Source organism: Mytilus trossulus, chromosome 7 (assembly GCF_036588685.1).
Source record: "Mytilus trossulus isolate FHL-02 chromosome 7, PNRI_Mtr1.1.1.hap1, whole genome shotgun sequence".
Lineage (NCBI taxonomy): Eukaryota > Metazoa > Mollusca > Bivalvia > Mytilida > Mytilidae > Mytilus > Mytilus trossulus.
In genome coordinates, this window is record NC_086379.1 from 18,604,190 (window position 1) to 18,620,654 (window position 16,465).

Sequence of the window (16,465 nt, forward strand, 5' to 3'; positions counted from 1 at the left end):
GATACACCATTGTACTTTAGCGAACACACAACAATCTCACTTTAGTGTGAGACACAATCGTACTTTAGCGTATACCATCGCACTTTAGTATGACCATCGTACTTTAGAGTACCATCGCACTTTAGAGTCGTACAAATATATAAAATTTAAATTTCATTACCACATTTTATATTGTACCTATAATAATTTATATATTGATAGCTATGGAAATATATTTTAGATGTTGTGCTTTTACCATCTTCACCAGAAAGTTGACAGGGGTATAGGGGGCCTATTTGAAAGATATGGGAAATTTATAGCACGGCATCCCTGGAAGACTGTAATATGTGTTGGAATTATCAATGCTGCTCTTGGAGTTGGTCTTTTAAAACTTAATCCAGAATCAGGTATTCAACAGGAAATACTGCAAGCAAAGACAAAGAAACAGTAAGTTTTGCATGAAAACTGTTTTGTACATAATTGTTTCATAAAAACATCAACTTGGGTGTACATATCAAGCCAAAACATAGAAAGGTTTTAACTCATTCGATATATGTGTATGCGTACAAAAAGGTTGTTAAAAATGTTTGGAATGATATACGCTGTTATTTGGGCAAATGTATAAACAAATAGTTGGTTTTGTTTTGTAGAAATGTACATGATATTTGTGTACAGGATTGATTTTCTAGCAGTTATAACGTTGTTTTAAGGCCGTACCTTTTCTATCAGAACCAAACATTTTGAATTGGAAAAAAGATTATACTGCATTCGAATATGATATTCAACGTAACAAACAACCAAATGACACGTTCTATCAGATTATTTATTATTCAGCTAATGCATGTTGTTGAATTATTAATGATGTTATTTTGGAAGTTGTTACATAATTCATAATAGAGAACAAACAAAAAACAATTCGAATATTATGTCAATTTTTAAAACATGTAACTTTCTCGTAATTTAACATTTTCAGATTAAAGTATACAACATGAGTTATGTATACTATCAAAATTGTACTATGTTTAACCCCGCCGCATTTTTGTTAGTCTTGTATTATTGTAATTTTAGTTTCTTGTGTACAATTTGGAAATTAGTATGGCGTTCATTATCACTGAACTAGCATATTTTTGTTTATGGGCCAGCTGAAGGACGCCTCCGGGTGCGGTAATTTCTCGTTACATTGTATACCTGTTGGTGACCTTCTGCTGTTGTTTTTTCTATGGTCGGGTTTTTGTCTCTTTGATACATTCCCCATTTCCATTCTCAATTTTATTGTATATATCTATATTTTTATCATTGTTCAAATTCAATGTCTTGCATTTTCTTTAATATTTTCTTCAATAATTATCGGACTCATATAAAATAAGTGTTATATGATAACCTGAATACTCTATTATTTAAGTATTATTAAAATCTTAAATAAACAACAGTATTTAAAAAAATCGCTGACATATGATTATACTCCCCACCAATCGAAACAAATGTCCATCGTATTATTTAAAACATATATCCAAAATGGATCTCCTTCTCTTAAAGTCATAAGAAACGAGTGACCGGTGAAAAATTATGTTCTTCCAATTCTTGAACCAATGCATACACACATCATAAACTTAGTCTTCTGTGCACGAATTTGTCATTTTTTTCTTGTAAATTTCGTATAAAAGAGGGACGAAAGACACCAAAGGGACAGTCAATCGTCAATTTTTTTTCCAATCGGTCAGTGTTGTTGTGAAAATATGGCAGGTAATTAAAGTTCGTCGTTTGAAGCCGAAGTTTAACGATGGTCACCTGTTTGTCAACAATCGACAAAAAATAAACAAAAAAGCATGGAAAGAGAGCACGTGTTTAACATGTGTATTCAGATAATAGTTTATTTATCACCGGAGTTTTACAAGATGGGTTACACTGAGGTCACTTTGCATACGGAAAATATGTCGGGGGAATTGGTTGCTGGAAGCAAGCAATTAAAATAAAGTAAACTTCTTCTAAATATGAATAAATTAAAGAATGTTCTTCAGAAAAAAGTATAGGTACATAAGTTTTATAATGAAAACTATCCCTTGAGTTATAAAAAACATATGCATTATTTTTTTTGATTTGAGGTTTCTTATGACTTTAAATATGACTTTATTATGATGAAGTAACTTGTAAGATTTTTTTTAATTGACGAATCTGTATAAAATATAAGGGCAAAAATTTTCGGTGAATCGTGTTGGTGATCACAATAAACAAACTGGTAATTTGACAAACATTTCTATATAATATATATTTTTTAAATAACAGAAAATATTTGTAATTGTGTGTATAAAAGTAAAATAACAAAAAACCCGGACTCCAAGGAATATTCAAAACGGAAAGTCCCTAAACAAAGTTAAGTGTATGTTATCCAAAATGTATTATCATAAAGAAATGTCATTGAGACAATTTAAAAATATCTAGAATTACTTAATTTTTCGTTCATGTTACCAGATATATGTCTCAAAATAATACTGCCATTGTAAGCACTTGATATTTTCCCGGTTAATAGTGTGTAAGTCATCTCAACGATAGCTTTAGTGCTGTGATTGTCTAAGCAGTTTGGCAGTATGGGGATTTCAAACACACATCATCATACAAATTTTACCCATACTTAAACATATTATTTACTCCTTTTTTTAACACTCTATTCCTTAACTGAAATGAAATAGAAAAGAAAAAGCAGCCACAAACAATAATTTACATATTTAGATTGAATTTTGTTAACTTTTTGCCTAAAGAAGTCATTTTCAGGGTGCAATAAATGTGATTCTATTTAAAGTTCAGTGCCATTAATTGTACATTTTTTTTTACAAATGACAATTGACAATTAAATGTTTTAAAATACAATAAGTTTGAGGGTCTAAATAACAAATATAAAAAAACAATGAGTATATTCTTATTGATTTATAATCGATAAATCGACTTTTCTATACCTTTTTGTGGCTTCAAAATTGTTATCCGCAGTAATTCATATTATAGTTCTCATTTAACATCAGGAAAAAAAATATATGATTTTCGCCAAAACAAAATTTTGAATTATCTATACTCCGTTTGTGGAATTTCCACTAAATTTACTTGGGCAAATATTTTAAAATGTCCTGTACCAAGTCAGGAATATGGCCATTGTTATATTATTGTTCGTTTCTGTGTGTGTTACATTTAACGTTGCATTGCGTAACAGGGACATCATAAATGACAATTTTGCCCTGTATTATCAAAACAATAATGATTCTTTTCATTTATGAATGAAAAGGTCTTATTTTGAAAGGACTGAATGTCATAGTCTTACTTTTGTTATAGTTTCAGGCTCTTATCATACCATCTTCTATACCTTTTAGAATAGTTGTTTCTCAAATTTTAAAAATGCAATAAGGTTTATTTGTTGGACCTATTTTTTAACTGGTGGATACACACAGTGTAATATGTGTATAACCTGATCTTTAATAATATTAAGGTGGTATGGGTGGCTTTCGCCATCTTGGATTGTAAAAAACAGAGAACTTAAGGTTTAGATTTTCTATCAAGTTAGCAAAATTTGATGCAGGAATTCAGATATTTAATTTGTATTTCCATTTTAAAGAACCAATTTATACGAATATAACTTATACATATTAATATTTTTACAAGACTTTTAGTGTAGATTATTTTTGATCGTTTTAAAATTGGCATTTTAAGGTGAGGTTACTCTAAAACAGTGCATTTTCTGAAGGAATCTACATGAAATTTTCCTATTTTGTATTTTAGCCGGAAAAAACGTATGGTGACCCTACCTTTTCTTTTGATATTCTCAAAGCATTGTGTGAAAACTATATTTTCCAAATTTATTTTACAATTCTATCATTTTGTTTAGTTTCTAATCACAAAATGGTGTTTTTTCCTGTATAATCCATACAAACTGTGTCTTTTTGCCCTGACCTGTAATTTGAGAAAATGCGCGGTGTCCTATCACTTTTATTATATTTTTGAACAAACATCAATATATACTACGTTTTGGCAAAGTATGAACAAATTCTATCATTTTTATCATAGACTCCCATACCACCTTAACGGTACTACGTTAAACGTCTCTTCAGTGATGCTCGAGGCCAAACTATTTGAACATTTAAGTTTATTGAAAATTTTGAGAGCTTTGTAACCCAAAAAGGACAAAAAAGAAAATAAATAATGAAATTGAATAAAATTATTATCAAATCTTGTCATTGTTTTCAGGTTGAAACTTTGTTCAAAATCAACACAAGCGCAAACTTTAATGTACAAAGTTTGTCGGATTTGGGTCAGTACGGAGAAGTTATCATAGAACTCAAGAATGGAAATGATATACTAAACATAACAAATTGGAAGCACATTGAAGAACTCAACAATTACATTCGCAACACGACAGTCGAAGATTCTTCTGGAAACATTTACTTCTATTCAGATGTGTGTGCACGATCAAGTAATCAATGTGTTGTTGACGGTAGCTTCTTGCTAGATTCTAAATTTACGTCAGATATGAAAACAGGCAATATCACATATCCCCCTTATAACATAACGTTAGGACAAACAGTTCTTTTAGATCGATTTATTGGAAACGTAGTACTTGTAAATGGTTTAATCAAACATGCAACTGCCCTTAAGTTACGATTTAATCTTATATCTGAATCATTTGATTTATCCAGAAAATGGGAGAAAAAATTTGTTAAAAGAATGGCATCATTTCAAAATACTGATATAATGGTCAAATATTCCCATTCTGGTAGTCTGAGTGCTGAATTAAGCAAAAATGTAACTGGTGACATTTCCGTGTTTTCAGTTACATTTACGCTTATGATCGTATTTGCGTGTCTAGCTTTGATGGGAACGAACTGCGTTGATAATCGATATTACCTTGGTTTAGCTGGTGTTTTGTCTACATGCCTGGCGATTCTGGCATCATTTGGTCTTGTTAGTGTTTGTGGTGTTTCGTTTGTAGACATTGTTGGGATAATGCCGTTTTTGATATTAGGTACGTATCAAACGATTTAATCATGTTAATTTTATTAATATGTTTATGTACATAGCGGGCAAATGTTGTCATTAGATCTATTATAAATGCATTTCATTTGTAAAATCATTGACGATGAAATCTTGTCATATGATATATTATAACTGCATTTCATTTGTAAAATCATTGACGATGAAATCTTGTCATATAATCTATTATAAATGCATTTCATTTGTAAAATCATTGACGATGAAATTTCTATTGCGCTAGATGCACGTTTCGACAAATAAAGTCTCGTCGTGATATTCAGGGCTAAAGTTATTCAAAATTTAAAATCGAAATAAGTACAAGGAGTCAAAGCTTTGCATTCGGGAGATACATTCCTAGATCCGCAATGATTTTCTTTTTATTAAAACAGCAAAATTAACAAAACATTATTCATATTTTCATGCCAATACAGAAGGATTGAGCTATGGAGCTAGTAAAACTCTCGATCACTAAAAGTGGCCCCTTCCTGTATATATTTACCTATTAATTTACAATAAAACCTATTTTTATATATTTAAATTACTTAACTATGTGTAAATTTGAAGAAGAAACATAATATTTAACAAGTGACAAATTCAAAATCTTTTTTGATAATTTGGTCATAACACCCTGTCTTATTAAACTGTCAAATAGATAACACTTATCAAAAACAGTATTAATCAGAAAACAGTACTGTTATTAGATTTGCAATACGTAGTCGGTATAGTTTCGGTTTGTACCCTTTGGACTTAGGGACGCTTAACTATGGCAACAGAATACGCATGCTCGAAAATTCTTTCTGTGATTGGACAAAATGCTGTCATGGTGGGTGATTTGGTTGTGTTTGAAAAAACGTCTCGTTAATTATATCGTGATGGAAACCAAGTGAAAAACTATAAATATTTGAACTAGATCTTACAAAGATTTATATTTTTATTAAAATAATTGTTTCTCCAATAGCTCTTTGCATCCATGACAGCTGTTTATTCGGAACAATTATATAATTTTTAATGTAAACTTTGTTGTACAATCGTACATGACTTTTAGAACGAACCTACGCATGTGAGATTTCCGGGATTTAATTAAAGAGGTCCTACATCAATGTGCTTATCGAAATGATAGGTTTAAACATATACTCAAATTTAAATACGTCGGATATCTTTTTTAAAAATAGTTCTTGTTTTTTTATACGATATTTGCACCAATAACATTATTATTAATATATATAGCTATCAAATTTGTTATTATTATTTTCATTATTATTATTATTATTATTATTATTATTATTATTATTATTAAATATTAAATATTAAGTTATTATTATTATAATTATTATTATTATTATTATTATTATTATTATTTTACTATTATTATTATTATTATTATTATTATTATTATTATTATTATTATTATTATTATTATTATTATTATTATTATTATTATTATTATTATTATTATCATAAGTATTATTATTATTATTATTATTATTATTATTTTACACGTTGCTATATATCTTGTTTGGATAGTCCTTTCCATAAATACTAGACCAATTGCCAGAATATTTTTAATTTTCACCAATCTAACCGGCGCATAATTTAACTTTGGCGATTAACAAAATGTCAAAATTGACTTTACAGTTACCAATAATTACAACCTGTCATAAGAGAAATACATACTTATATATCTACAAAATCCTACTGGCTTTCAAAATAAACCTTCACAGATGGATTTTTTTATCCATTCTATATAAAGATAAGATGTGATATAATATACATCTCAAACCAAATCACTTAGATGCATAAGTCCCCGTACTTCCTTGAACAATAAAACTGTAAAGCAAGCTATAAAAGTTCATGATATAATGTTAAACAGTCAAAACACTATACACCATGGCCGGATTAATTGAAACCAATAAACGAAAAACATCTAAACGAAAGACAACTAATTGCTGGCTCATGACTTGGAACATGAACATTCTCAACTTTTACCTGGAAGAAGAAATGTCACAGCACAACAACATAAGAACCAATTATAAGAACCAAAATAGATAAGCAAATTACAGGTTTAAGAGTTCTTACATGTATTGTAATCTAAGTCAAAGTAAATTTCAACTGATCAATAAATCATGCCTTCTCAAACAATAATAGCTATGATAACATATTCAACGGCTTGAATGTACAGGCAAAAAATTGGATGGAAACATTACTTTGTGCAAGTTTTGACAGTATAAAAAACCATAGGCCTTCATAACTGCATACTTAAGTAAGGCAACAGTAGTATACCGCTGTTCAAAACTCATAAATCCATGGACAAAAAACAAAATCGGGGTAACAAACTAAAACCGAGGGAAACGCATTAAATATAAGAGGAGGACAACGACATAACACCGAAACGTAACACACACAGAAACGGACCAAGCATCAGACAAAACACCACGAGAATAACAAATATAACATGAAAACCAAATACATGAATTTGGGATAGACAAGTACCGTGCCATGTCTTATCTCAATTTCTCAAAAATAAGAGAAAACACAAACGACGCAACGTAAAAATGCAACACACACATAAACGAACAATAATATAACAATGGCCATCTTCCTGACTTGGTACAGGACACTTTTAAAGGGGAATAAAAGTGGTGGGTTGAACCTGGTTTTGTGGCATGCCAAACCTCGCACTTTAATGACAAAGTTAAATATAACATTGAGATGACAACATAATATTACAGGTCTACAATACAAAATAAATAAGAGAACATATTAGACAAAGAAAGACATGATTAATAGATAGCAAAAAGCATCAGGTTTAAAATTCAATACGCCAAAAACGCGCCGTGTCCACACAAAAATCAACAGTGACGCCCAGATATAAAAGATCGAAAGTGAAAAAAGTACAAAGTTGTACAGCACTGAAGATCAAAAGTTGAAAAGGTTTCGCCAAATACGACATTGTTTTTATGCCCGGGATAAGAACATTCTTATTATATAGAACAATTCATGCTTTTGCAAACAGTAAATTTTATCAAATGTATATGAAAGACTTTACATAAAGAAACTGAAGTATTAACTAATTACAGAAAACTAAACCCGAATAATATATATTCAAATACATTTCTATATTGTGTTATATGTACTTTTGTTTATTTGTCTGGTTATTTTTTGTGTACTTTAAGTTGTCTGTTGGTCTTTTCTTGCTCAGCCATGGAGTTGTCAGTTAATTTTCGACATGTGAGTTTGAATGTCCCTCTGGTATTTTTCGCCTCTCTTTTTTAATTTACTTCTATCAATCGAGACTGTTTTATAATGATATTGAGGTGTATGTCATGTAACTTAATCGATGATAAAAGAAATTTATATTTTTATTCCAGGTATAGGTGTGGACAATATGTTTATTCTTTTATCTGGCTTGGCTGATACAAAGAGTGACGATTCCGTCGAAGCACGTATTGGTAAGACAATAAGGACAAGTGGAATTGCTATCACCATAACATCATTAACAGACATCGTAGCGTTCTGTGCAGGTGCAGCATCAGTCTTTCCTAGTGTCCGCAATTTTTCTTGGTATACAGGTAAGTTCTAAACTTTAATTGACGTTTTTTCTTTATTATATAGATATTAGAAGATGTTGTATGAGTGCCAATGAAACAACTCTCCATCCAAGTCACAATTTATTTAAGTTAATCATCATAGGTCAAAGTACGGTATAAAGCACGGAGCCTTGGCTCACACCGAAAAGAAAGCTATAAAGTGCTCCAAAAATTACCTGTGTTAAACCATTCAAACGGAAAAAACAATGGTCTAAACTATATAAAAAAACAAAAAACGAGAAACACTTATGAACCACATCAACAAACGACAACTACTGAACATCAGACTCCTGACTTAGGACAGGTGCAAACAATTGCAGCGGGTTTAAACGTTTAAATGGTACCAAACCTTCACCCTATTTGAAACAAAAGTGTTACATCACATCATAGAGAGACACATTATAAAATATCATTTGTAATGGCTTAATTCAATCGAAAGACATATTAACACATGTTCACTTTTTAGGTTCATAGATTTTAAATTTCAAATAATAACTCACGTTAAATACTGACAAAACGTTAACTGGACAGGTCCAATGTTTTTATACAGATGGCTCATCTTAATTTAAATAAGAACTATCTTTCCGAGATATGATTGTTAATTGGTCGTGGTTCGTTCAACACCATTTATTTTAAATTAAAGAGCTACTGAATTATGCACCGAATATGTAAAGTGTTATTTCAATTTACTGTATGTGAACAGCTATTATTATTAGTATATAAGTATCGGTTTATTACAGGTTGTGCTGTTTTGTTTTGTTATTTCAATTACCTGACATTCTACACCGGAATCATGACTATCAATGAAGTTCGAGTTTCAAAACAGCGCCATTGGTTCACTTGTTGCAAAACAAAACCTCATCAATCACTCAAAGAGGAAGGAAAATCGAAAACAGTTGTCTTATTTTGTGGAGGTGCGCCACGTCAGAAGAGAGAAGAAGTTGAAGGACCTATTGAAAAATATCCAAAAATTCTATTAAAAAAAGCTGTAAAGAGTAAACCAACAAGGATTATTATCATACTACTATTTTTAGGCTATTTAGGTGTTTCGGCATGGGGTGCATGGAATTTTCGTGAGGATCTTGATCTCAGAAACTTAGTCTCTAGTGACTCTTATCATTATAAATTTTATGACACAAACTTAAAATTTTTCAGTCAAAGCTTCTTTGTGTCGTTCTATGTAAAATCTGAAATCGAATATAGATTTTCATTAAATGATTTAAACACTTTATTAAGAAAAGCTAAAGAAGATAAAGATATTCATAATACTTTTGAGCTCTCTTGGTTAGATTCATATACAAAATCCCCAGCATTTTTAAATGCATCGCAATCGAATTTTATTTTGGGATTGAAGACTTTTCTAAACACTCATGGCAACATATTTGTTAACGATGTCATTATTAGAAACAATTCAATTGTTGCATCACGGTTCCATGTTCTCAGCAAAAGCCTTACAACATCAAGCGATCAAGCTTCTCTAATGGTACGTGTCAGAGAAATTGCAAAGTCATCTACTTTGCCAGTATTTGTCTTTTCACCCAGTTTTGTTTTCTTCGAGCAATATGTACAAATTGTTCCACAAACAATTCAGACTTTGGCAATAGCTGTTTCTGTTGTGTTTTTAGTCACCGCTATATTTATGCCTTTGCCTGTCCTTATACTTTTGGTAACGGTTTCTGTTTCGATGATCATGGTAGGTGTTATTGGCTTAATGCAAATTTGGGGCCTCACTTTAAGTTCTGTGACGATGATCCATATTGTCATGTGTGTAGGATTTTCTGTTGATTTTAGTGCTCATATTTGTCATGCGTATGCGCATGTTCCAGGGAATAATAGAGATGCTAGAGTAAGTACAGCATTAGATTTGGCGGGAGGTCCTATATTAAATGGAGCACTTTCTTCTGTTATTGGTATAGTTGTGCTGGCTTTTTCAAAATCATACATTTTCTTTTCCTTTTTTAAAGTAATGTTTATTGTTGTGGTTGTAGGTGCTATGCATGCCATTTTTCTTCTTCCAGTATTGCTCTCTTGGATAGGCCCTATTTACGGAACACCAGACACAGAACCAGTAAACGACAAAATGAAATATTCAGAGAAAGACGAAAAAAACCAAAACGAACTTATGAATTATAAACCGAATACCATACCACGGATATCAACAGCAAGTCTACGAAGTTTAACTAATGCTTCTTAACGATTGTTATACTTATTCCAAGAACAACTACGTTTGTGGTGCCATTCAATGCTTATATATTTTGTTGTGCTTACAAAAATGAAAAAAATATCATGGTTTTAATTTCTATGCAGGGTTTTATGAAATTGATTGTCGTTTCTTCGTCGTCCATAGTTCATTTGAAATAGCGTTCAACTTGTCAGTTTCTTTCGACTGATTTTTGTTTTGTGTTTTGCTTGCTCCTTGTTATCTTCGACCTCTAGTTCTTCCAATTTAACAATTTTTAATTTCACAGAGAAAAGTTATAATTTTATAGGAAATGAATTTTGCAGTATTCATTATAGTTTCTTTTAAAATGATTGATAGACTAGTTATTTTTTTACCTGCTTACGAAAAGCCTTTGTATTTCTTATATTCGACCTTCTGCATCTTGAATATTTTTCATTTCAGTCTCAAAAAAGTAGACTGTATCACTGGCTAGATATGTAGTAGAATTTTTCTGAAAACTCAATAATGAGCAACTAAATAATGCCTGTAATCAACATTAAATAATGTTTAGAGATACTAACAATAGTTAATACTAGTACGCTTATATCAGATACAACAAAACTATCGCGTTTACTACCGACACAAAATTATGTTAATGCTCATGATTTCCTGATTTATCATCCAAGAGGTATGATTTTTATAATATGATTTATCATAAGACCTCTGTAAGGAAACAATATCGAAAGAAAAAAATCGCCTTATATGTATATATAACGAGAACAATCTAAACCTTAAATGATTTAAAATAGTCGCAACTTTTGAATACGGAATGTATAAATGTTAAATGTCAATTTAATTAGATTCATAACAATTGTCACAAAAGAGCATCATTCAAAGTGCTTATAATTTCAAAATGCTCTCTAAAAGGTAGTGCACAATGCAAGGTTACCTGCTGCAATATCAAAGGTGATGGCTCCTCATTTAATGAAGGTATTCTAGAACGTCTGAAATGAGTTAGTTAAGTTAAAATTAAAACTTTTTTATTCGAGCATCACTCGTGTAGTAAAATACAAACTGATTACAGGATAGTTATCAATGTAGTGGAACTCATTAGACCACTAGGTAATTTAGGTCACTGAAATGAACTAATGAACCTTATGGTCAAAATATTTCATTATCTTAAAAGCAAAATAACATTTAATGATTTTTTAGTTGGTTTATTTTATAAGCTTTGAACTGTAAATATGAACAAAGCCTGAACAAATCCATATATAATTGAAAAATATTGCCTAAAACAATCATAAGTGATATATGTGATAACACCTTATTAAACCTGTCTTGCTTTGTCATTATATTATTGAGAACTGGACCAAGTCGGGTGTGTCTATTTTTCTGTGATGGACTTTGTATTATGTATTCGGGTTTTGTTTTCTGTAATTAGTTAATACTTCAGTTTCATTATGTATATCTTTTATATTCATTTGATAAAATTTACTGTTTGCAATAGCATAAATTGTTCTATTATCTATTATAATAATAAGGATGTTCTTATTCCAAGCATAAAAACATATAGCCGTATTTGACACAACCTTTTTCAACTTTTGATCTTCAGTGCTGTACAACTTTGTACTTTTTTTCCCCTTTCGAGCTTTTATATCAGGGCGTCACTGGTGAGTCTTGCGTGGACGAGGCGCATTTCTTTGACGTATTGAATTTTAAACCTGATGCTTTTTGTTATATATTAATAATGTGTTTCTTTATCTAATACGTTCTCCTATTTATTTGTATTGTAGTCCTGTAATATCATGTTGTCATTTCAATGTTATATTCAACATTGCCATTAAAGTGCGAGGTTTGGCATGCCACAAAACCAGGTTCAACCCACCATTTTTATCTTTAAAAATGTCCTGTGTCAAGTCAGGAAAATGGCCATTGTTATCTTATAGTTCGTTTCTGTGTGTGTAACATTTTAACGTTGTGTTTCCCTTGTGTCGTTTGTTTTCTCTTATATTTGAGTGTGAATTAACATTACTATAAGACATGATACGGTACTTTTCTATCCCAAATTCATGTATTTGGTTTTGATGTTATATTTGTTATTCTCATCGGATTTTGTCTAATGCTTAGTCCATTTCTGTGTATGTTACATTTTAATTTTGTGTAGTTGCTCTCCTCTTATATTTAATGCGTTTCCCTCGGTTTTTGTTTGTTACCCTAATTTTGTTTTTTGTCCATAGATTTACGAGTTTTGAACAGCGGTATACTACTGTTGCCTTTATTTATATTAGTTTGATATGAATTTCAGAATTGATTATCCATATGTGGTGGGCCTGAGGTATGATTTAACGCGCCTATTAATGTGCTTGTAATAATATATGTGTGTGTGAGAGATTTATAACTGCGTGTCTGAAATTCTGTACTCGTTTTAATTTTGTGTTAACTTAATTGTGTACATATTTTAACTAAGTAATTTATACTGTAATTGAATGTTTTAACATAAAAATCATATGTTGAGTTTATATCTTAATTTGAGCCCTTTTGCACTATCGAGATTATTTGAGCGCACTTTCAGCAGAATGTTTTAAAAATATTGAATTCACTGAGTGAACAATCACAACTTAGCCTGGATGCAGCACAAAATCTGCAAATATCAGCATATATGAATTACCCAGCTAACAATGTAAAGCCCCAGTCCCACTAGACCACGATCACACCACGCTCACCGCGATCTAAAATAAATTTAGATCGTGGTGAGGTCGCGGTATGAGCGGTATGAAAATGAAAATTTTCGTTTCTTTCACGATACTACTACGTCCTCTCTACGCTTCTACAAAGATCCCGCTACGATTATACCACGTTCTCACCGCGCTTATTCTGCGACCTCACTACGCTTATCACTATCTTTCTACGCTCTTCACGTTCTCACTACGACCATTCCATGAGTTATCCGATTGCAACACGATCTTACTGCGATTATAACACGTTTTTACCACGATTATACTACGTTCATAGCGCGATCTTACTACGTTCTCAGCAATTTAACGTCAACATCGTGTTCCATATCAATACAGTTCAATTCCTTCTATTTCTGATCAAATCGTAGATTTCTCGGAAACAAAACAGTCATGCCACCAAAAGGAAGATGTGGTATGAGTCCCGATGAGACAAATCTCCATCCAAGAAACAATTTATAAAAGTAAACCATTATAGGCCAAGGTACGGCCTTCTACACGGAGCCTTGGCTCACATCAATCAGCACGTTATAAAGGACCCCAAATATTACTAGTGTTAAACCATTTAAACGGGAAAACCAACGGTCTAATCTATATAAAAACGAGAAGCATGGTTGAGCCGTTAGAGCAAATGGATAATTACATTCAAACAAACAAAATCTAGGGAGCTTTTTTATATATTTTATGTGAAAATGACAATGAGAATGATGGTCGTAGTGTGAACGTAGTCAGGTCGTAAGAAGAGCGTGATGAGGACGGCAAGGGCGTGCTAGAATCGTACTATGGTCGTAAACAGCGTGGTATAGTCGTAGTGAGAACGTGATGGTCGTAGTGAGATCGTGATAACGTCGCTGTGCGATCGTAGCGCAGTCTCTCCGAATAGAATCACGCTTTCGCTAAGCTCTCGCTACGATTGTACAGCGACCTTTGCGATCTTACTACGATCTTAGTCCGCTCTCACTACGCTTTTACTACGACCTGATTTCGCCACGACCGCACCACGATTGTTTTGAACATGTTCAAAGTTGGCCACGCTCTTCACGATCTTGAAGACCTCACCACGACCGTGATACGACCTTACTGCGATCTACACGATCGCACTACGATCATCAAAATTTGCATTTTTTTCACAGATCGTAGTGCGATCGTGGCCTAGTGGGCCTGGGGTATAACGTCGTAATTACGTCGTGACAATGTCATGTTTTCGTCGCATTGACGTCAGGTTATTACGTTGTATTTACGAAAAAGTGTATGGTTTTCTTGACGTTGTAACAACGTCGTATATTAACGATGTGATGACGTAAAATTACGTTTCTACAACGTTATTCCTAACATTACAACAACGTTTATATCACGTTATGTCGACGATGTCACAATGTCATACATTAACGTGTTGGTGACGTAAATTGACGTTTCCACAACGTTATCCCTGACATTACAACGTTTATATCACGTTATCACAACATCATACATTAACGTTTTGGTGACGTAAAATTACGTTTCTTCAACGTTATCCCTGACATTACAACAACGGTAATATCACGACACATTATGTCGACGTAATATACTTGCACTTTTATATTATGCTATATAATTGGCCCAAAAATGATCATAAATATATATATATATATATAAACGCCTAAAAAGTGTACATAACAACACCAATAACACAAAAAGGAACTGTAAATGTAATTATTTATAAATATTTCGGATAACAGATATCCTTCGTCAGTCAGATTCTGATGTTAAATGAATCATCTTTAAGTCTTCTTAGATTAAACTTTTACTAAATCTTGAAATTTATACAATAAAAAAGGCAAACCGAACATCAGTTAAGACGCTTGCATCATTGCAAAAATATGTTGAATATGAAATAGGTTATATGACTAATTACATCAGAGTTCAAATAAATGTTTTAAATAAAAATAATAATGTGCGATATGAACTAGCACAATTCTAAAGCTTTAACAGTGTCGATAATTATGATGTTACAAGAAAGATTGCGTCAATAAGAATTCCAAATAAACAGCATTGAACGGTCTTATTTCTAAATAAACAGCACTGAACGGTCTAAATTTCTAAATATTTCAGATTTAACAACTGTAGTGTAGTTACATTAGAGTCTGCGATGTTTAAAACAAACGGCCGTTTAAAAATTTTTTTTTACTAAAGTAAAATAGTTGGACGTGGCTTGGTACTTATACATCCATAAAAAAATTAAGCAATTTAGATTGTTATATTCAACAGATATATTTTAGAAATGAGTAAGGATAGAAATAGAAACGGGGACTGTAATAATAAGTGATATAACCCAGATGTGAAGCACTGCATGGTGTCGAATTACATCTTTTCATTTATCCCATTTGGTGCCAAAGTTGTTAATTTTCTTATCAAAAATCTTTCCCGAGTAAGTCTATCCTCCCTAGACCAAGCATAGTTGTGGTCAATGATAGTAATGGTCAGTCGATTGAGATCTGCCTTAGTGTGGCCAGGGGATCTCAAATGTCGACTAAGAGGGAGGTCTGGCTTGCATTGGTAGTCGCTACGATGACCGTTCATTCGTTTGTGAAACGGCTGTTCTGACTCGCCAACATACTGTTTACCACATTTACACTGTAGGAGATACACAACATTTGTAGTCTTGCAATTAACATTGCAAAATATGGTGTATTCTGTACCAGTGGAGTGACTGTTAAAAGTCTGGGTATCCAGTATTTGTTTGCAAGTCAGACATCGTTTGTTTCCACAACCCTTACAAGAGCCCACTGACGAAGAGCCTGCTTGAGAGCATAACTCAGCTCTCACCAGCAAGTCTTTAAGGCTTTTGGGCCTGCGGAAAGCCAGTACAGGTGGCTCGGGAAAGATCTTGGATAGTTTAGGATGTTTTTCGATATCTTTCCAACTTTCGCGGATAAGGTGAGACAAGTTGTCAAATTTTGGATGGTAATTCAACACAAAAGGCACCCTCCTGTTGACCTTTTTGACTTTATATTGTA

At 32.1% G+C, this 16,465-nt stretch overlaps 1 protein-coding gene across 1 annotated transcript; it reads left to right on the forward strand.

Moving 5' to 3' along the window:
• Nucleotides 1-393: 393 nt before the first annotated feature.
• LOC134726217 (patched domain-containing protein 3-like) lies at nt 394-10,849 on the forward strand (the record flags this gene model as incomplete). Its single annotated transcript, XM_063590618.1, has 4 exons — nt 394-426; nt 4,207-4,981; nt 8,358-8,558; nt 9,317-10,849. Coding segments are annotated over 4 exons (2,463 nt in total), but the record flags the coding sequence as incomplete, so codon positions are not given.
• Between the last annotated feature and the right edge of the window lie 5,616 nt (nt 10,850-16,465).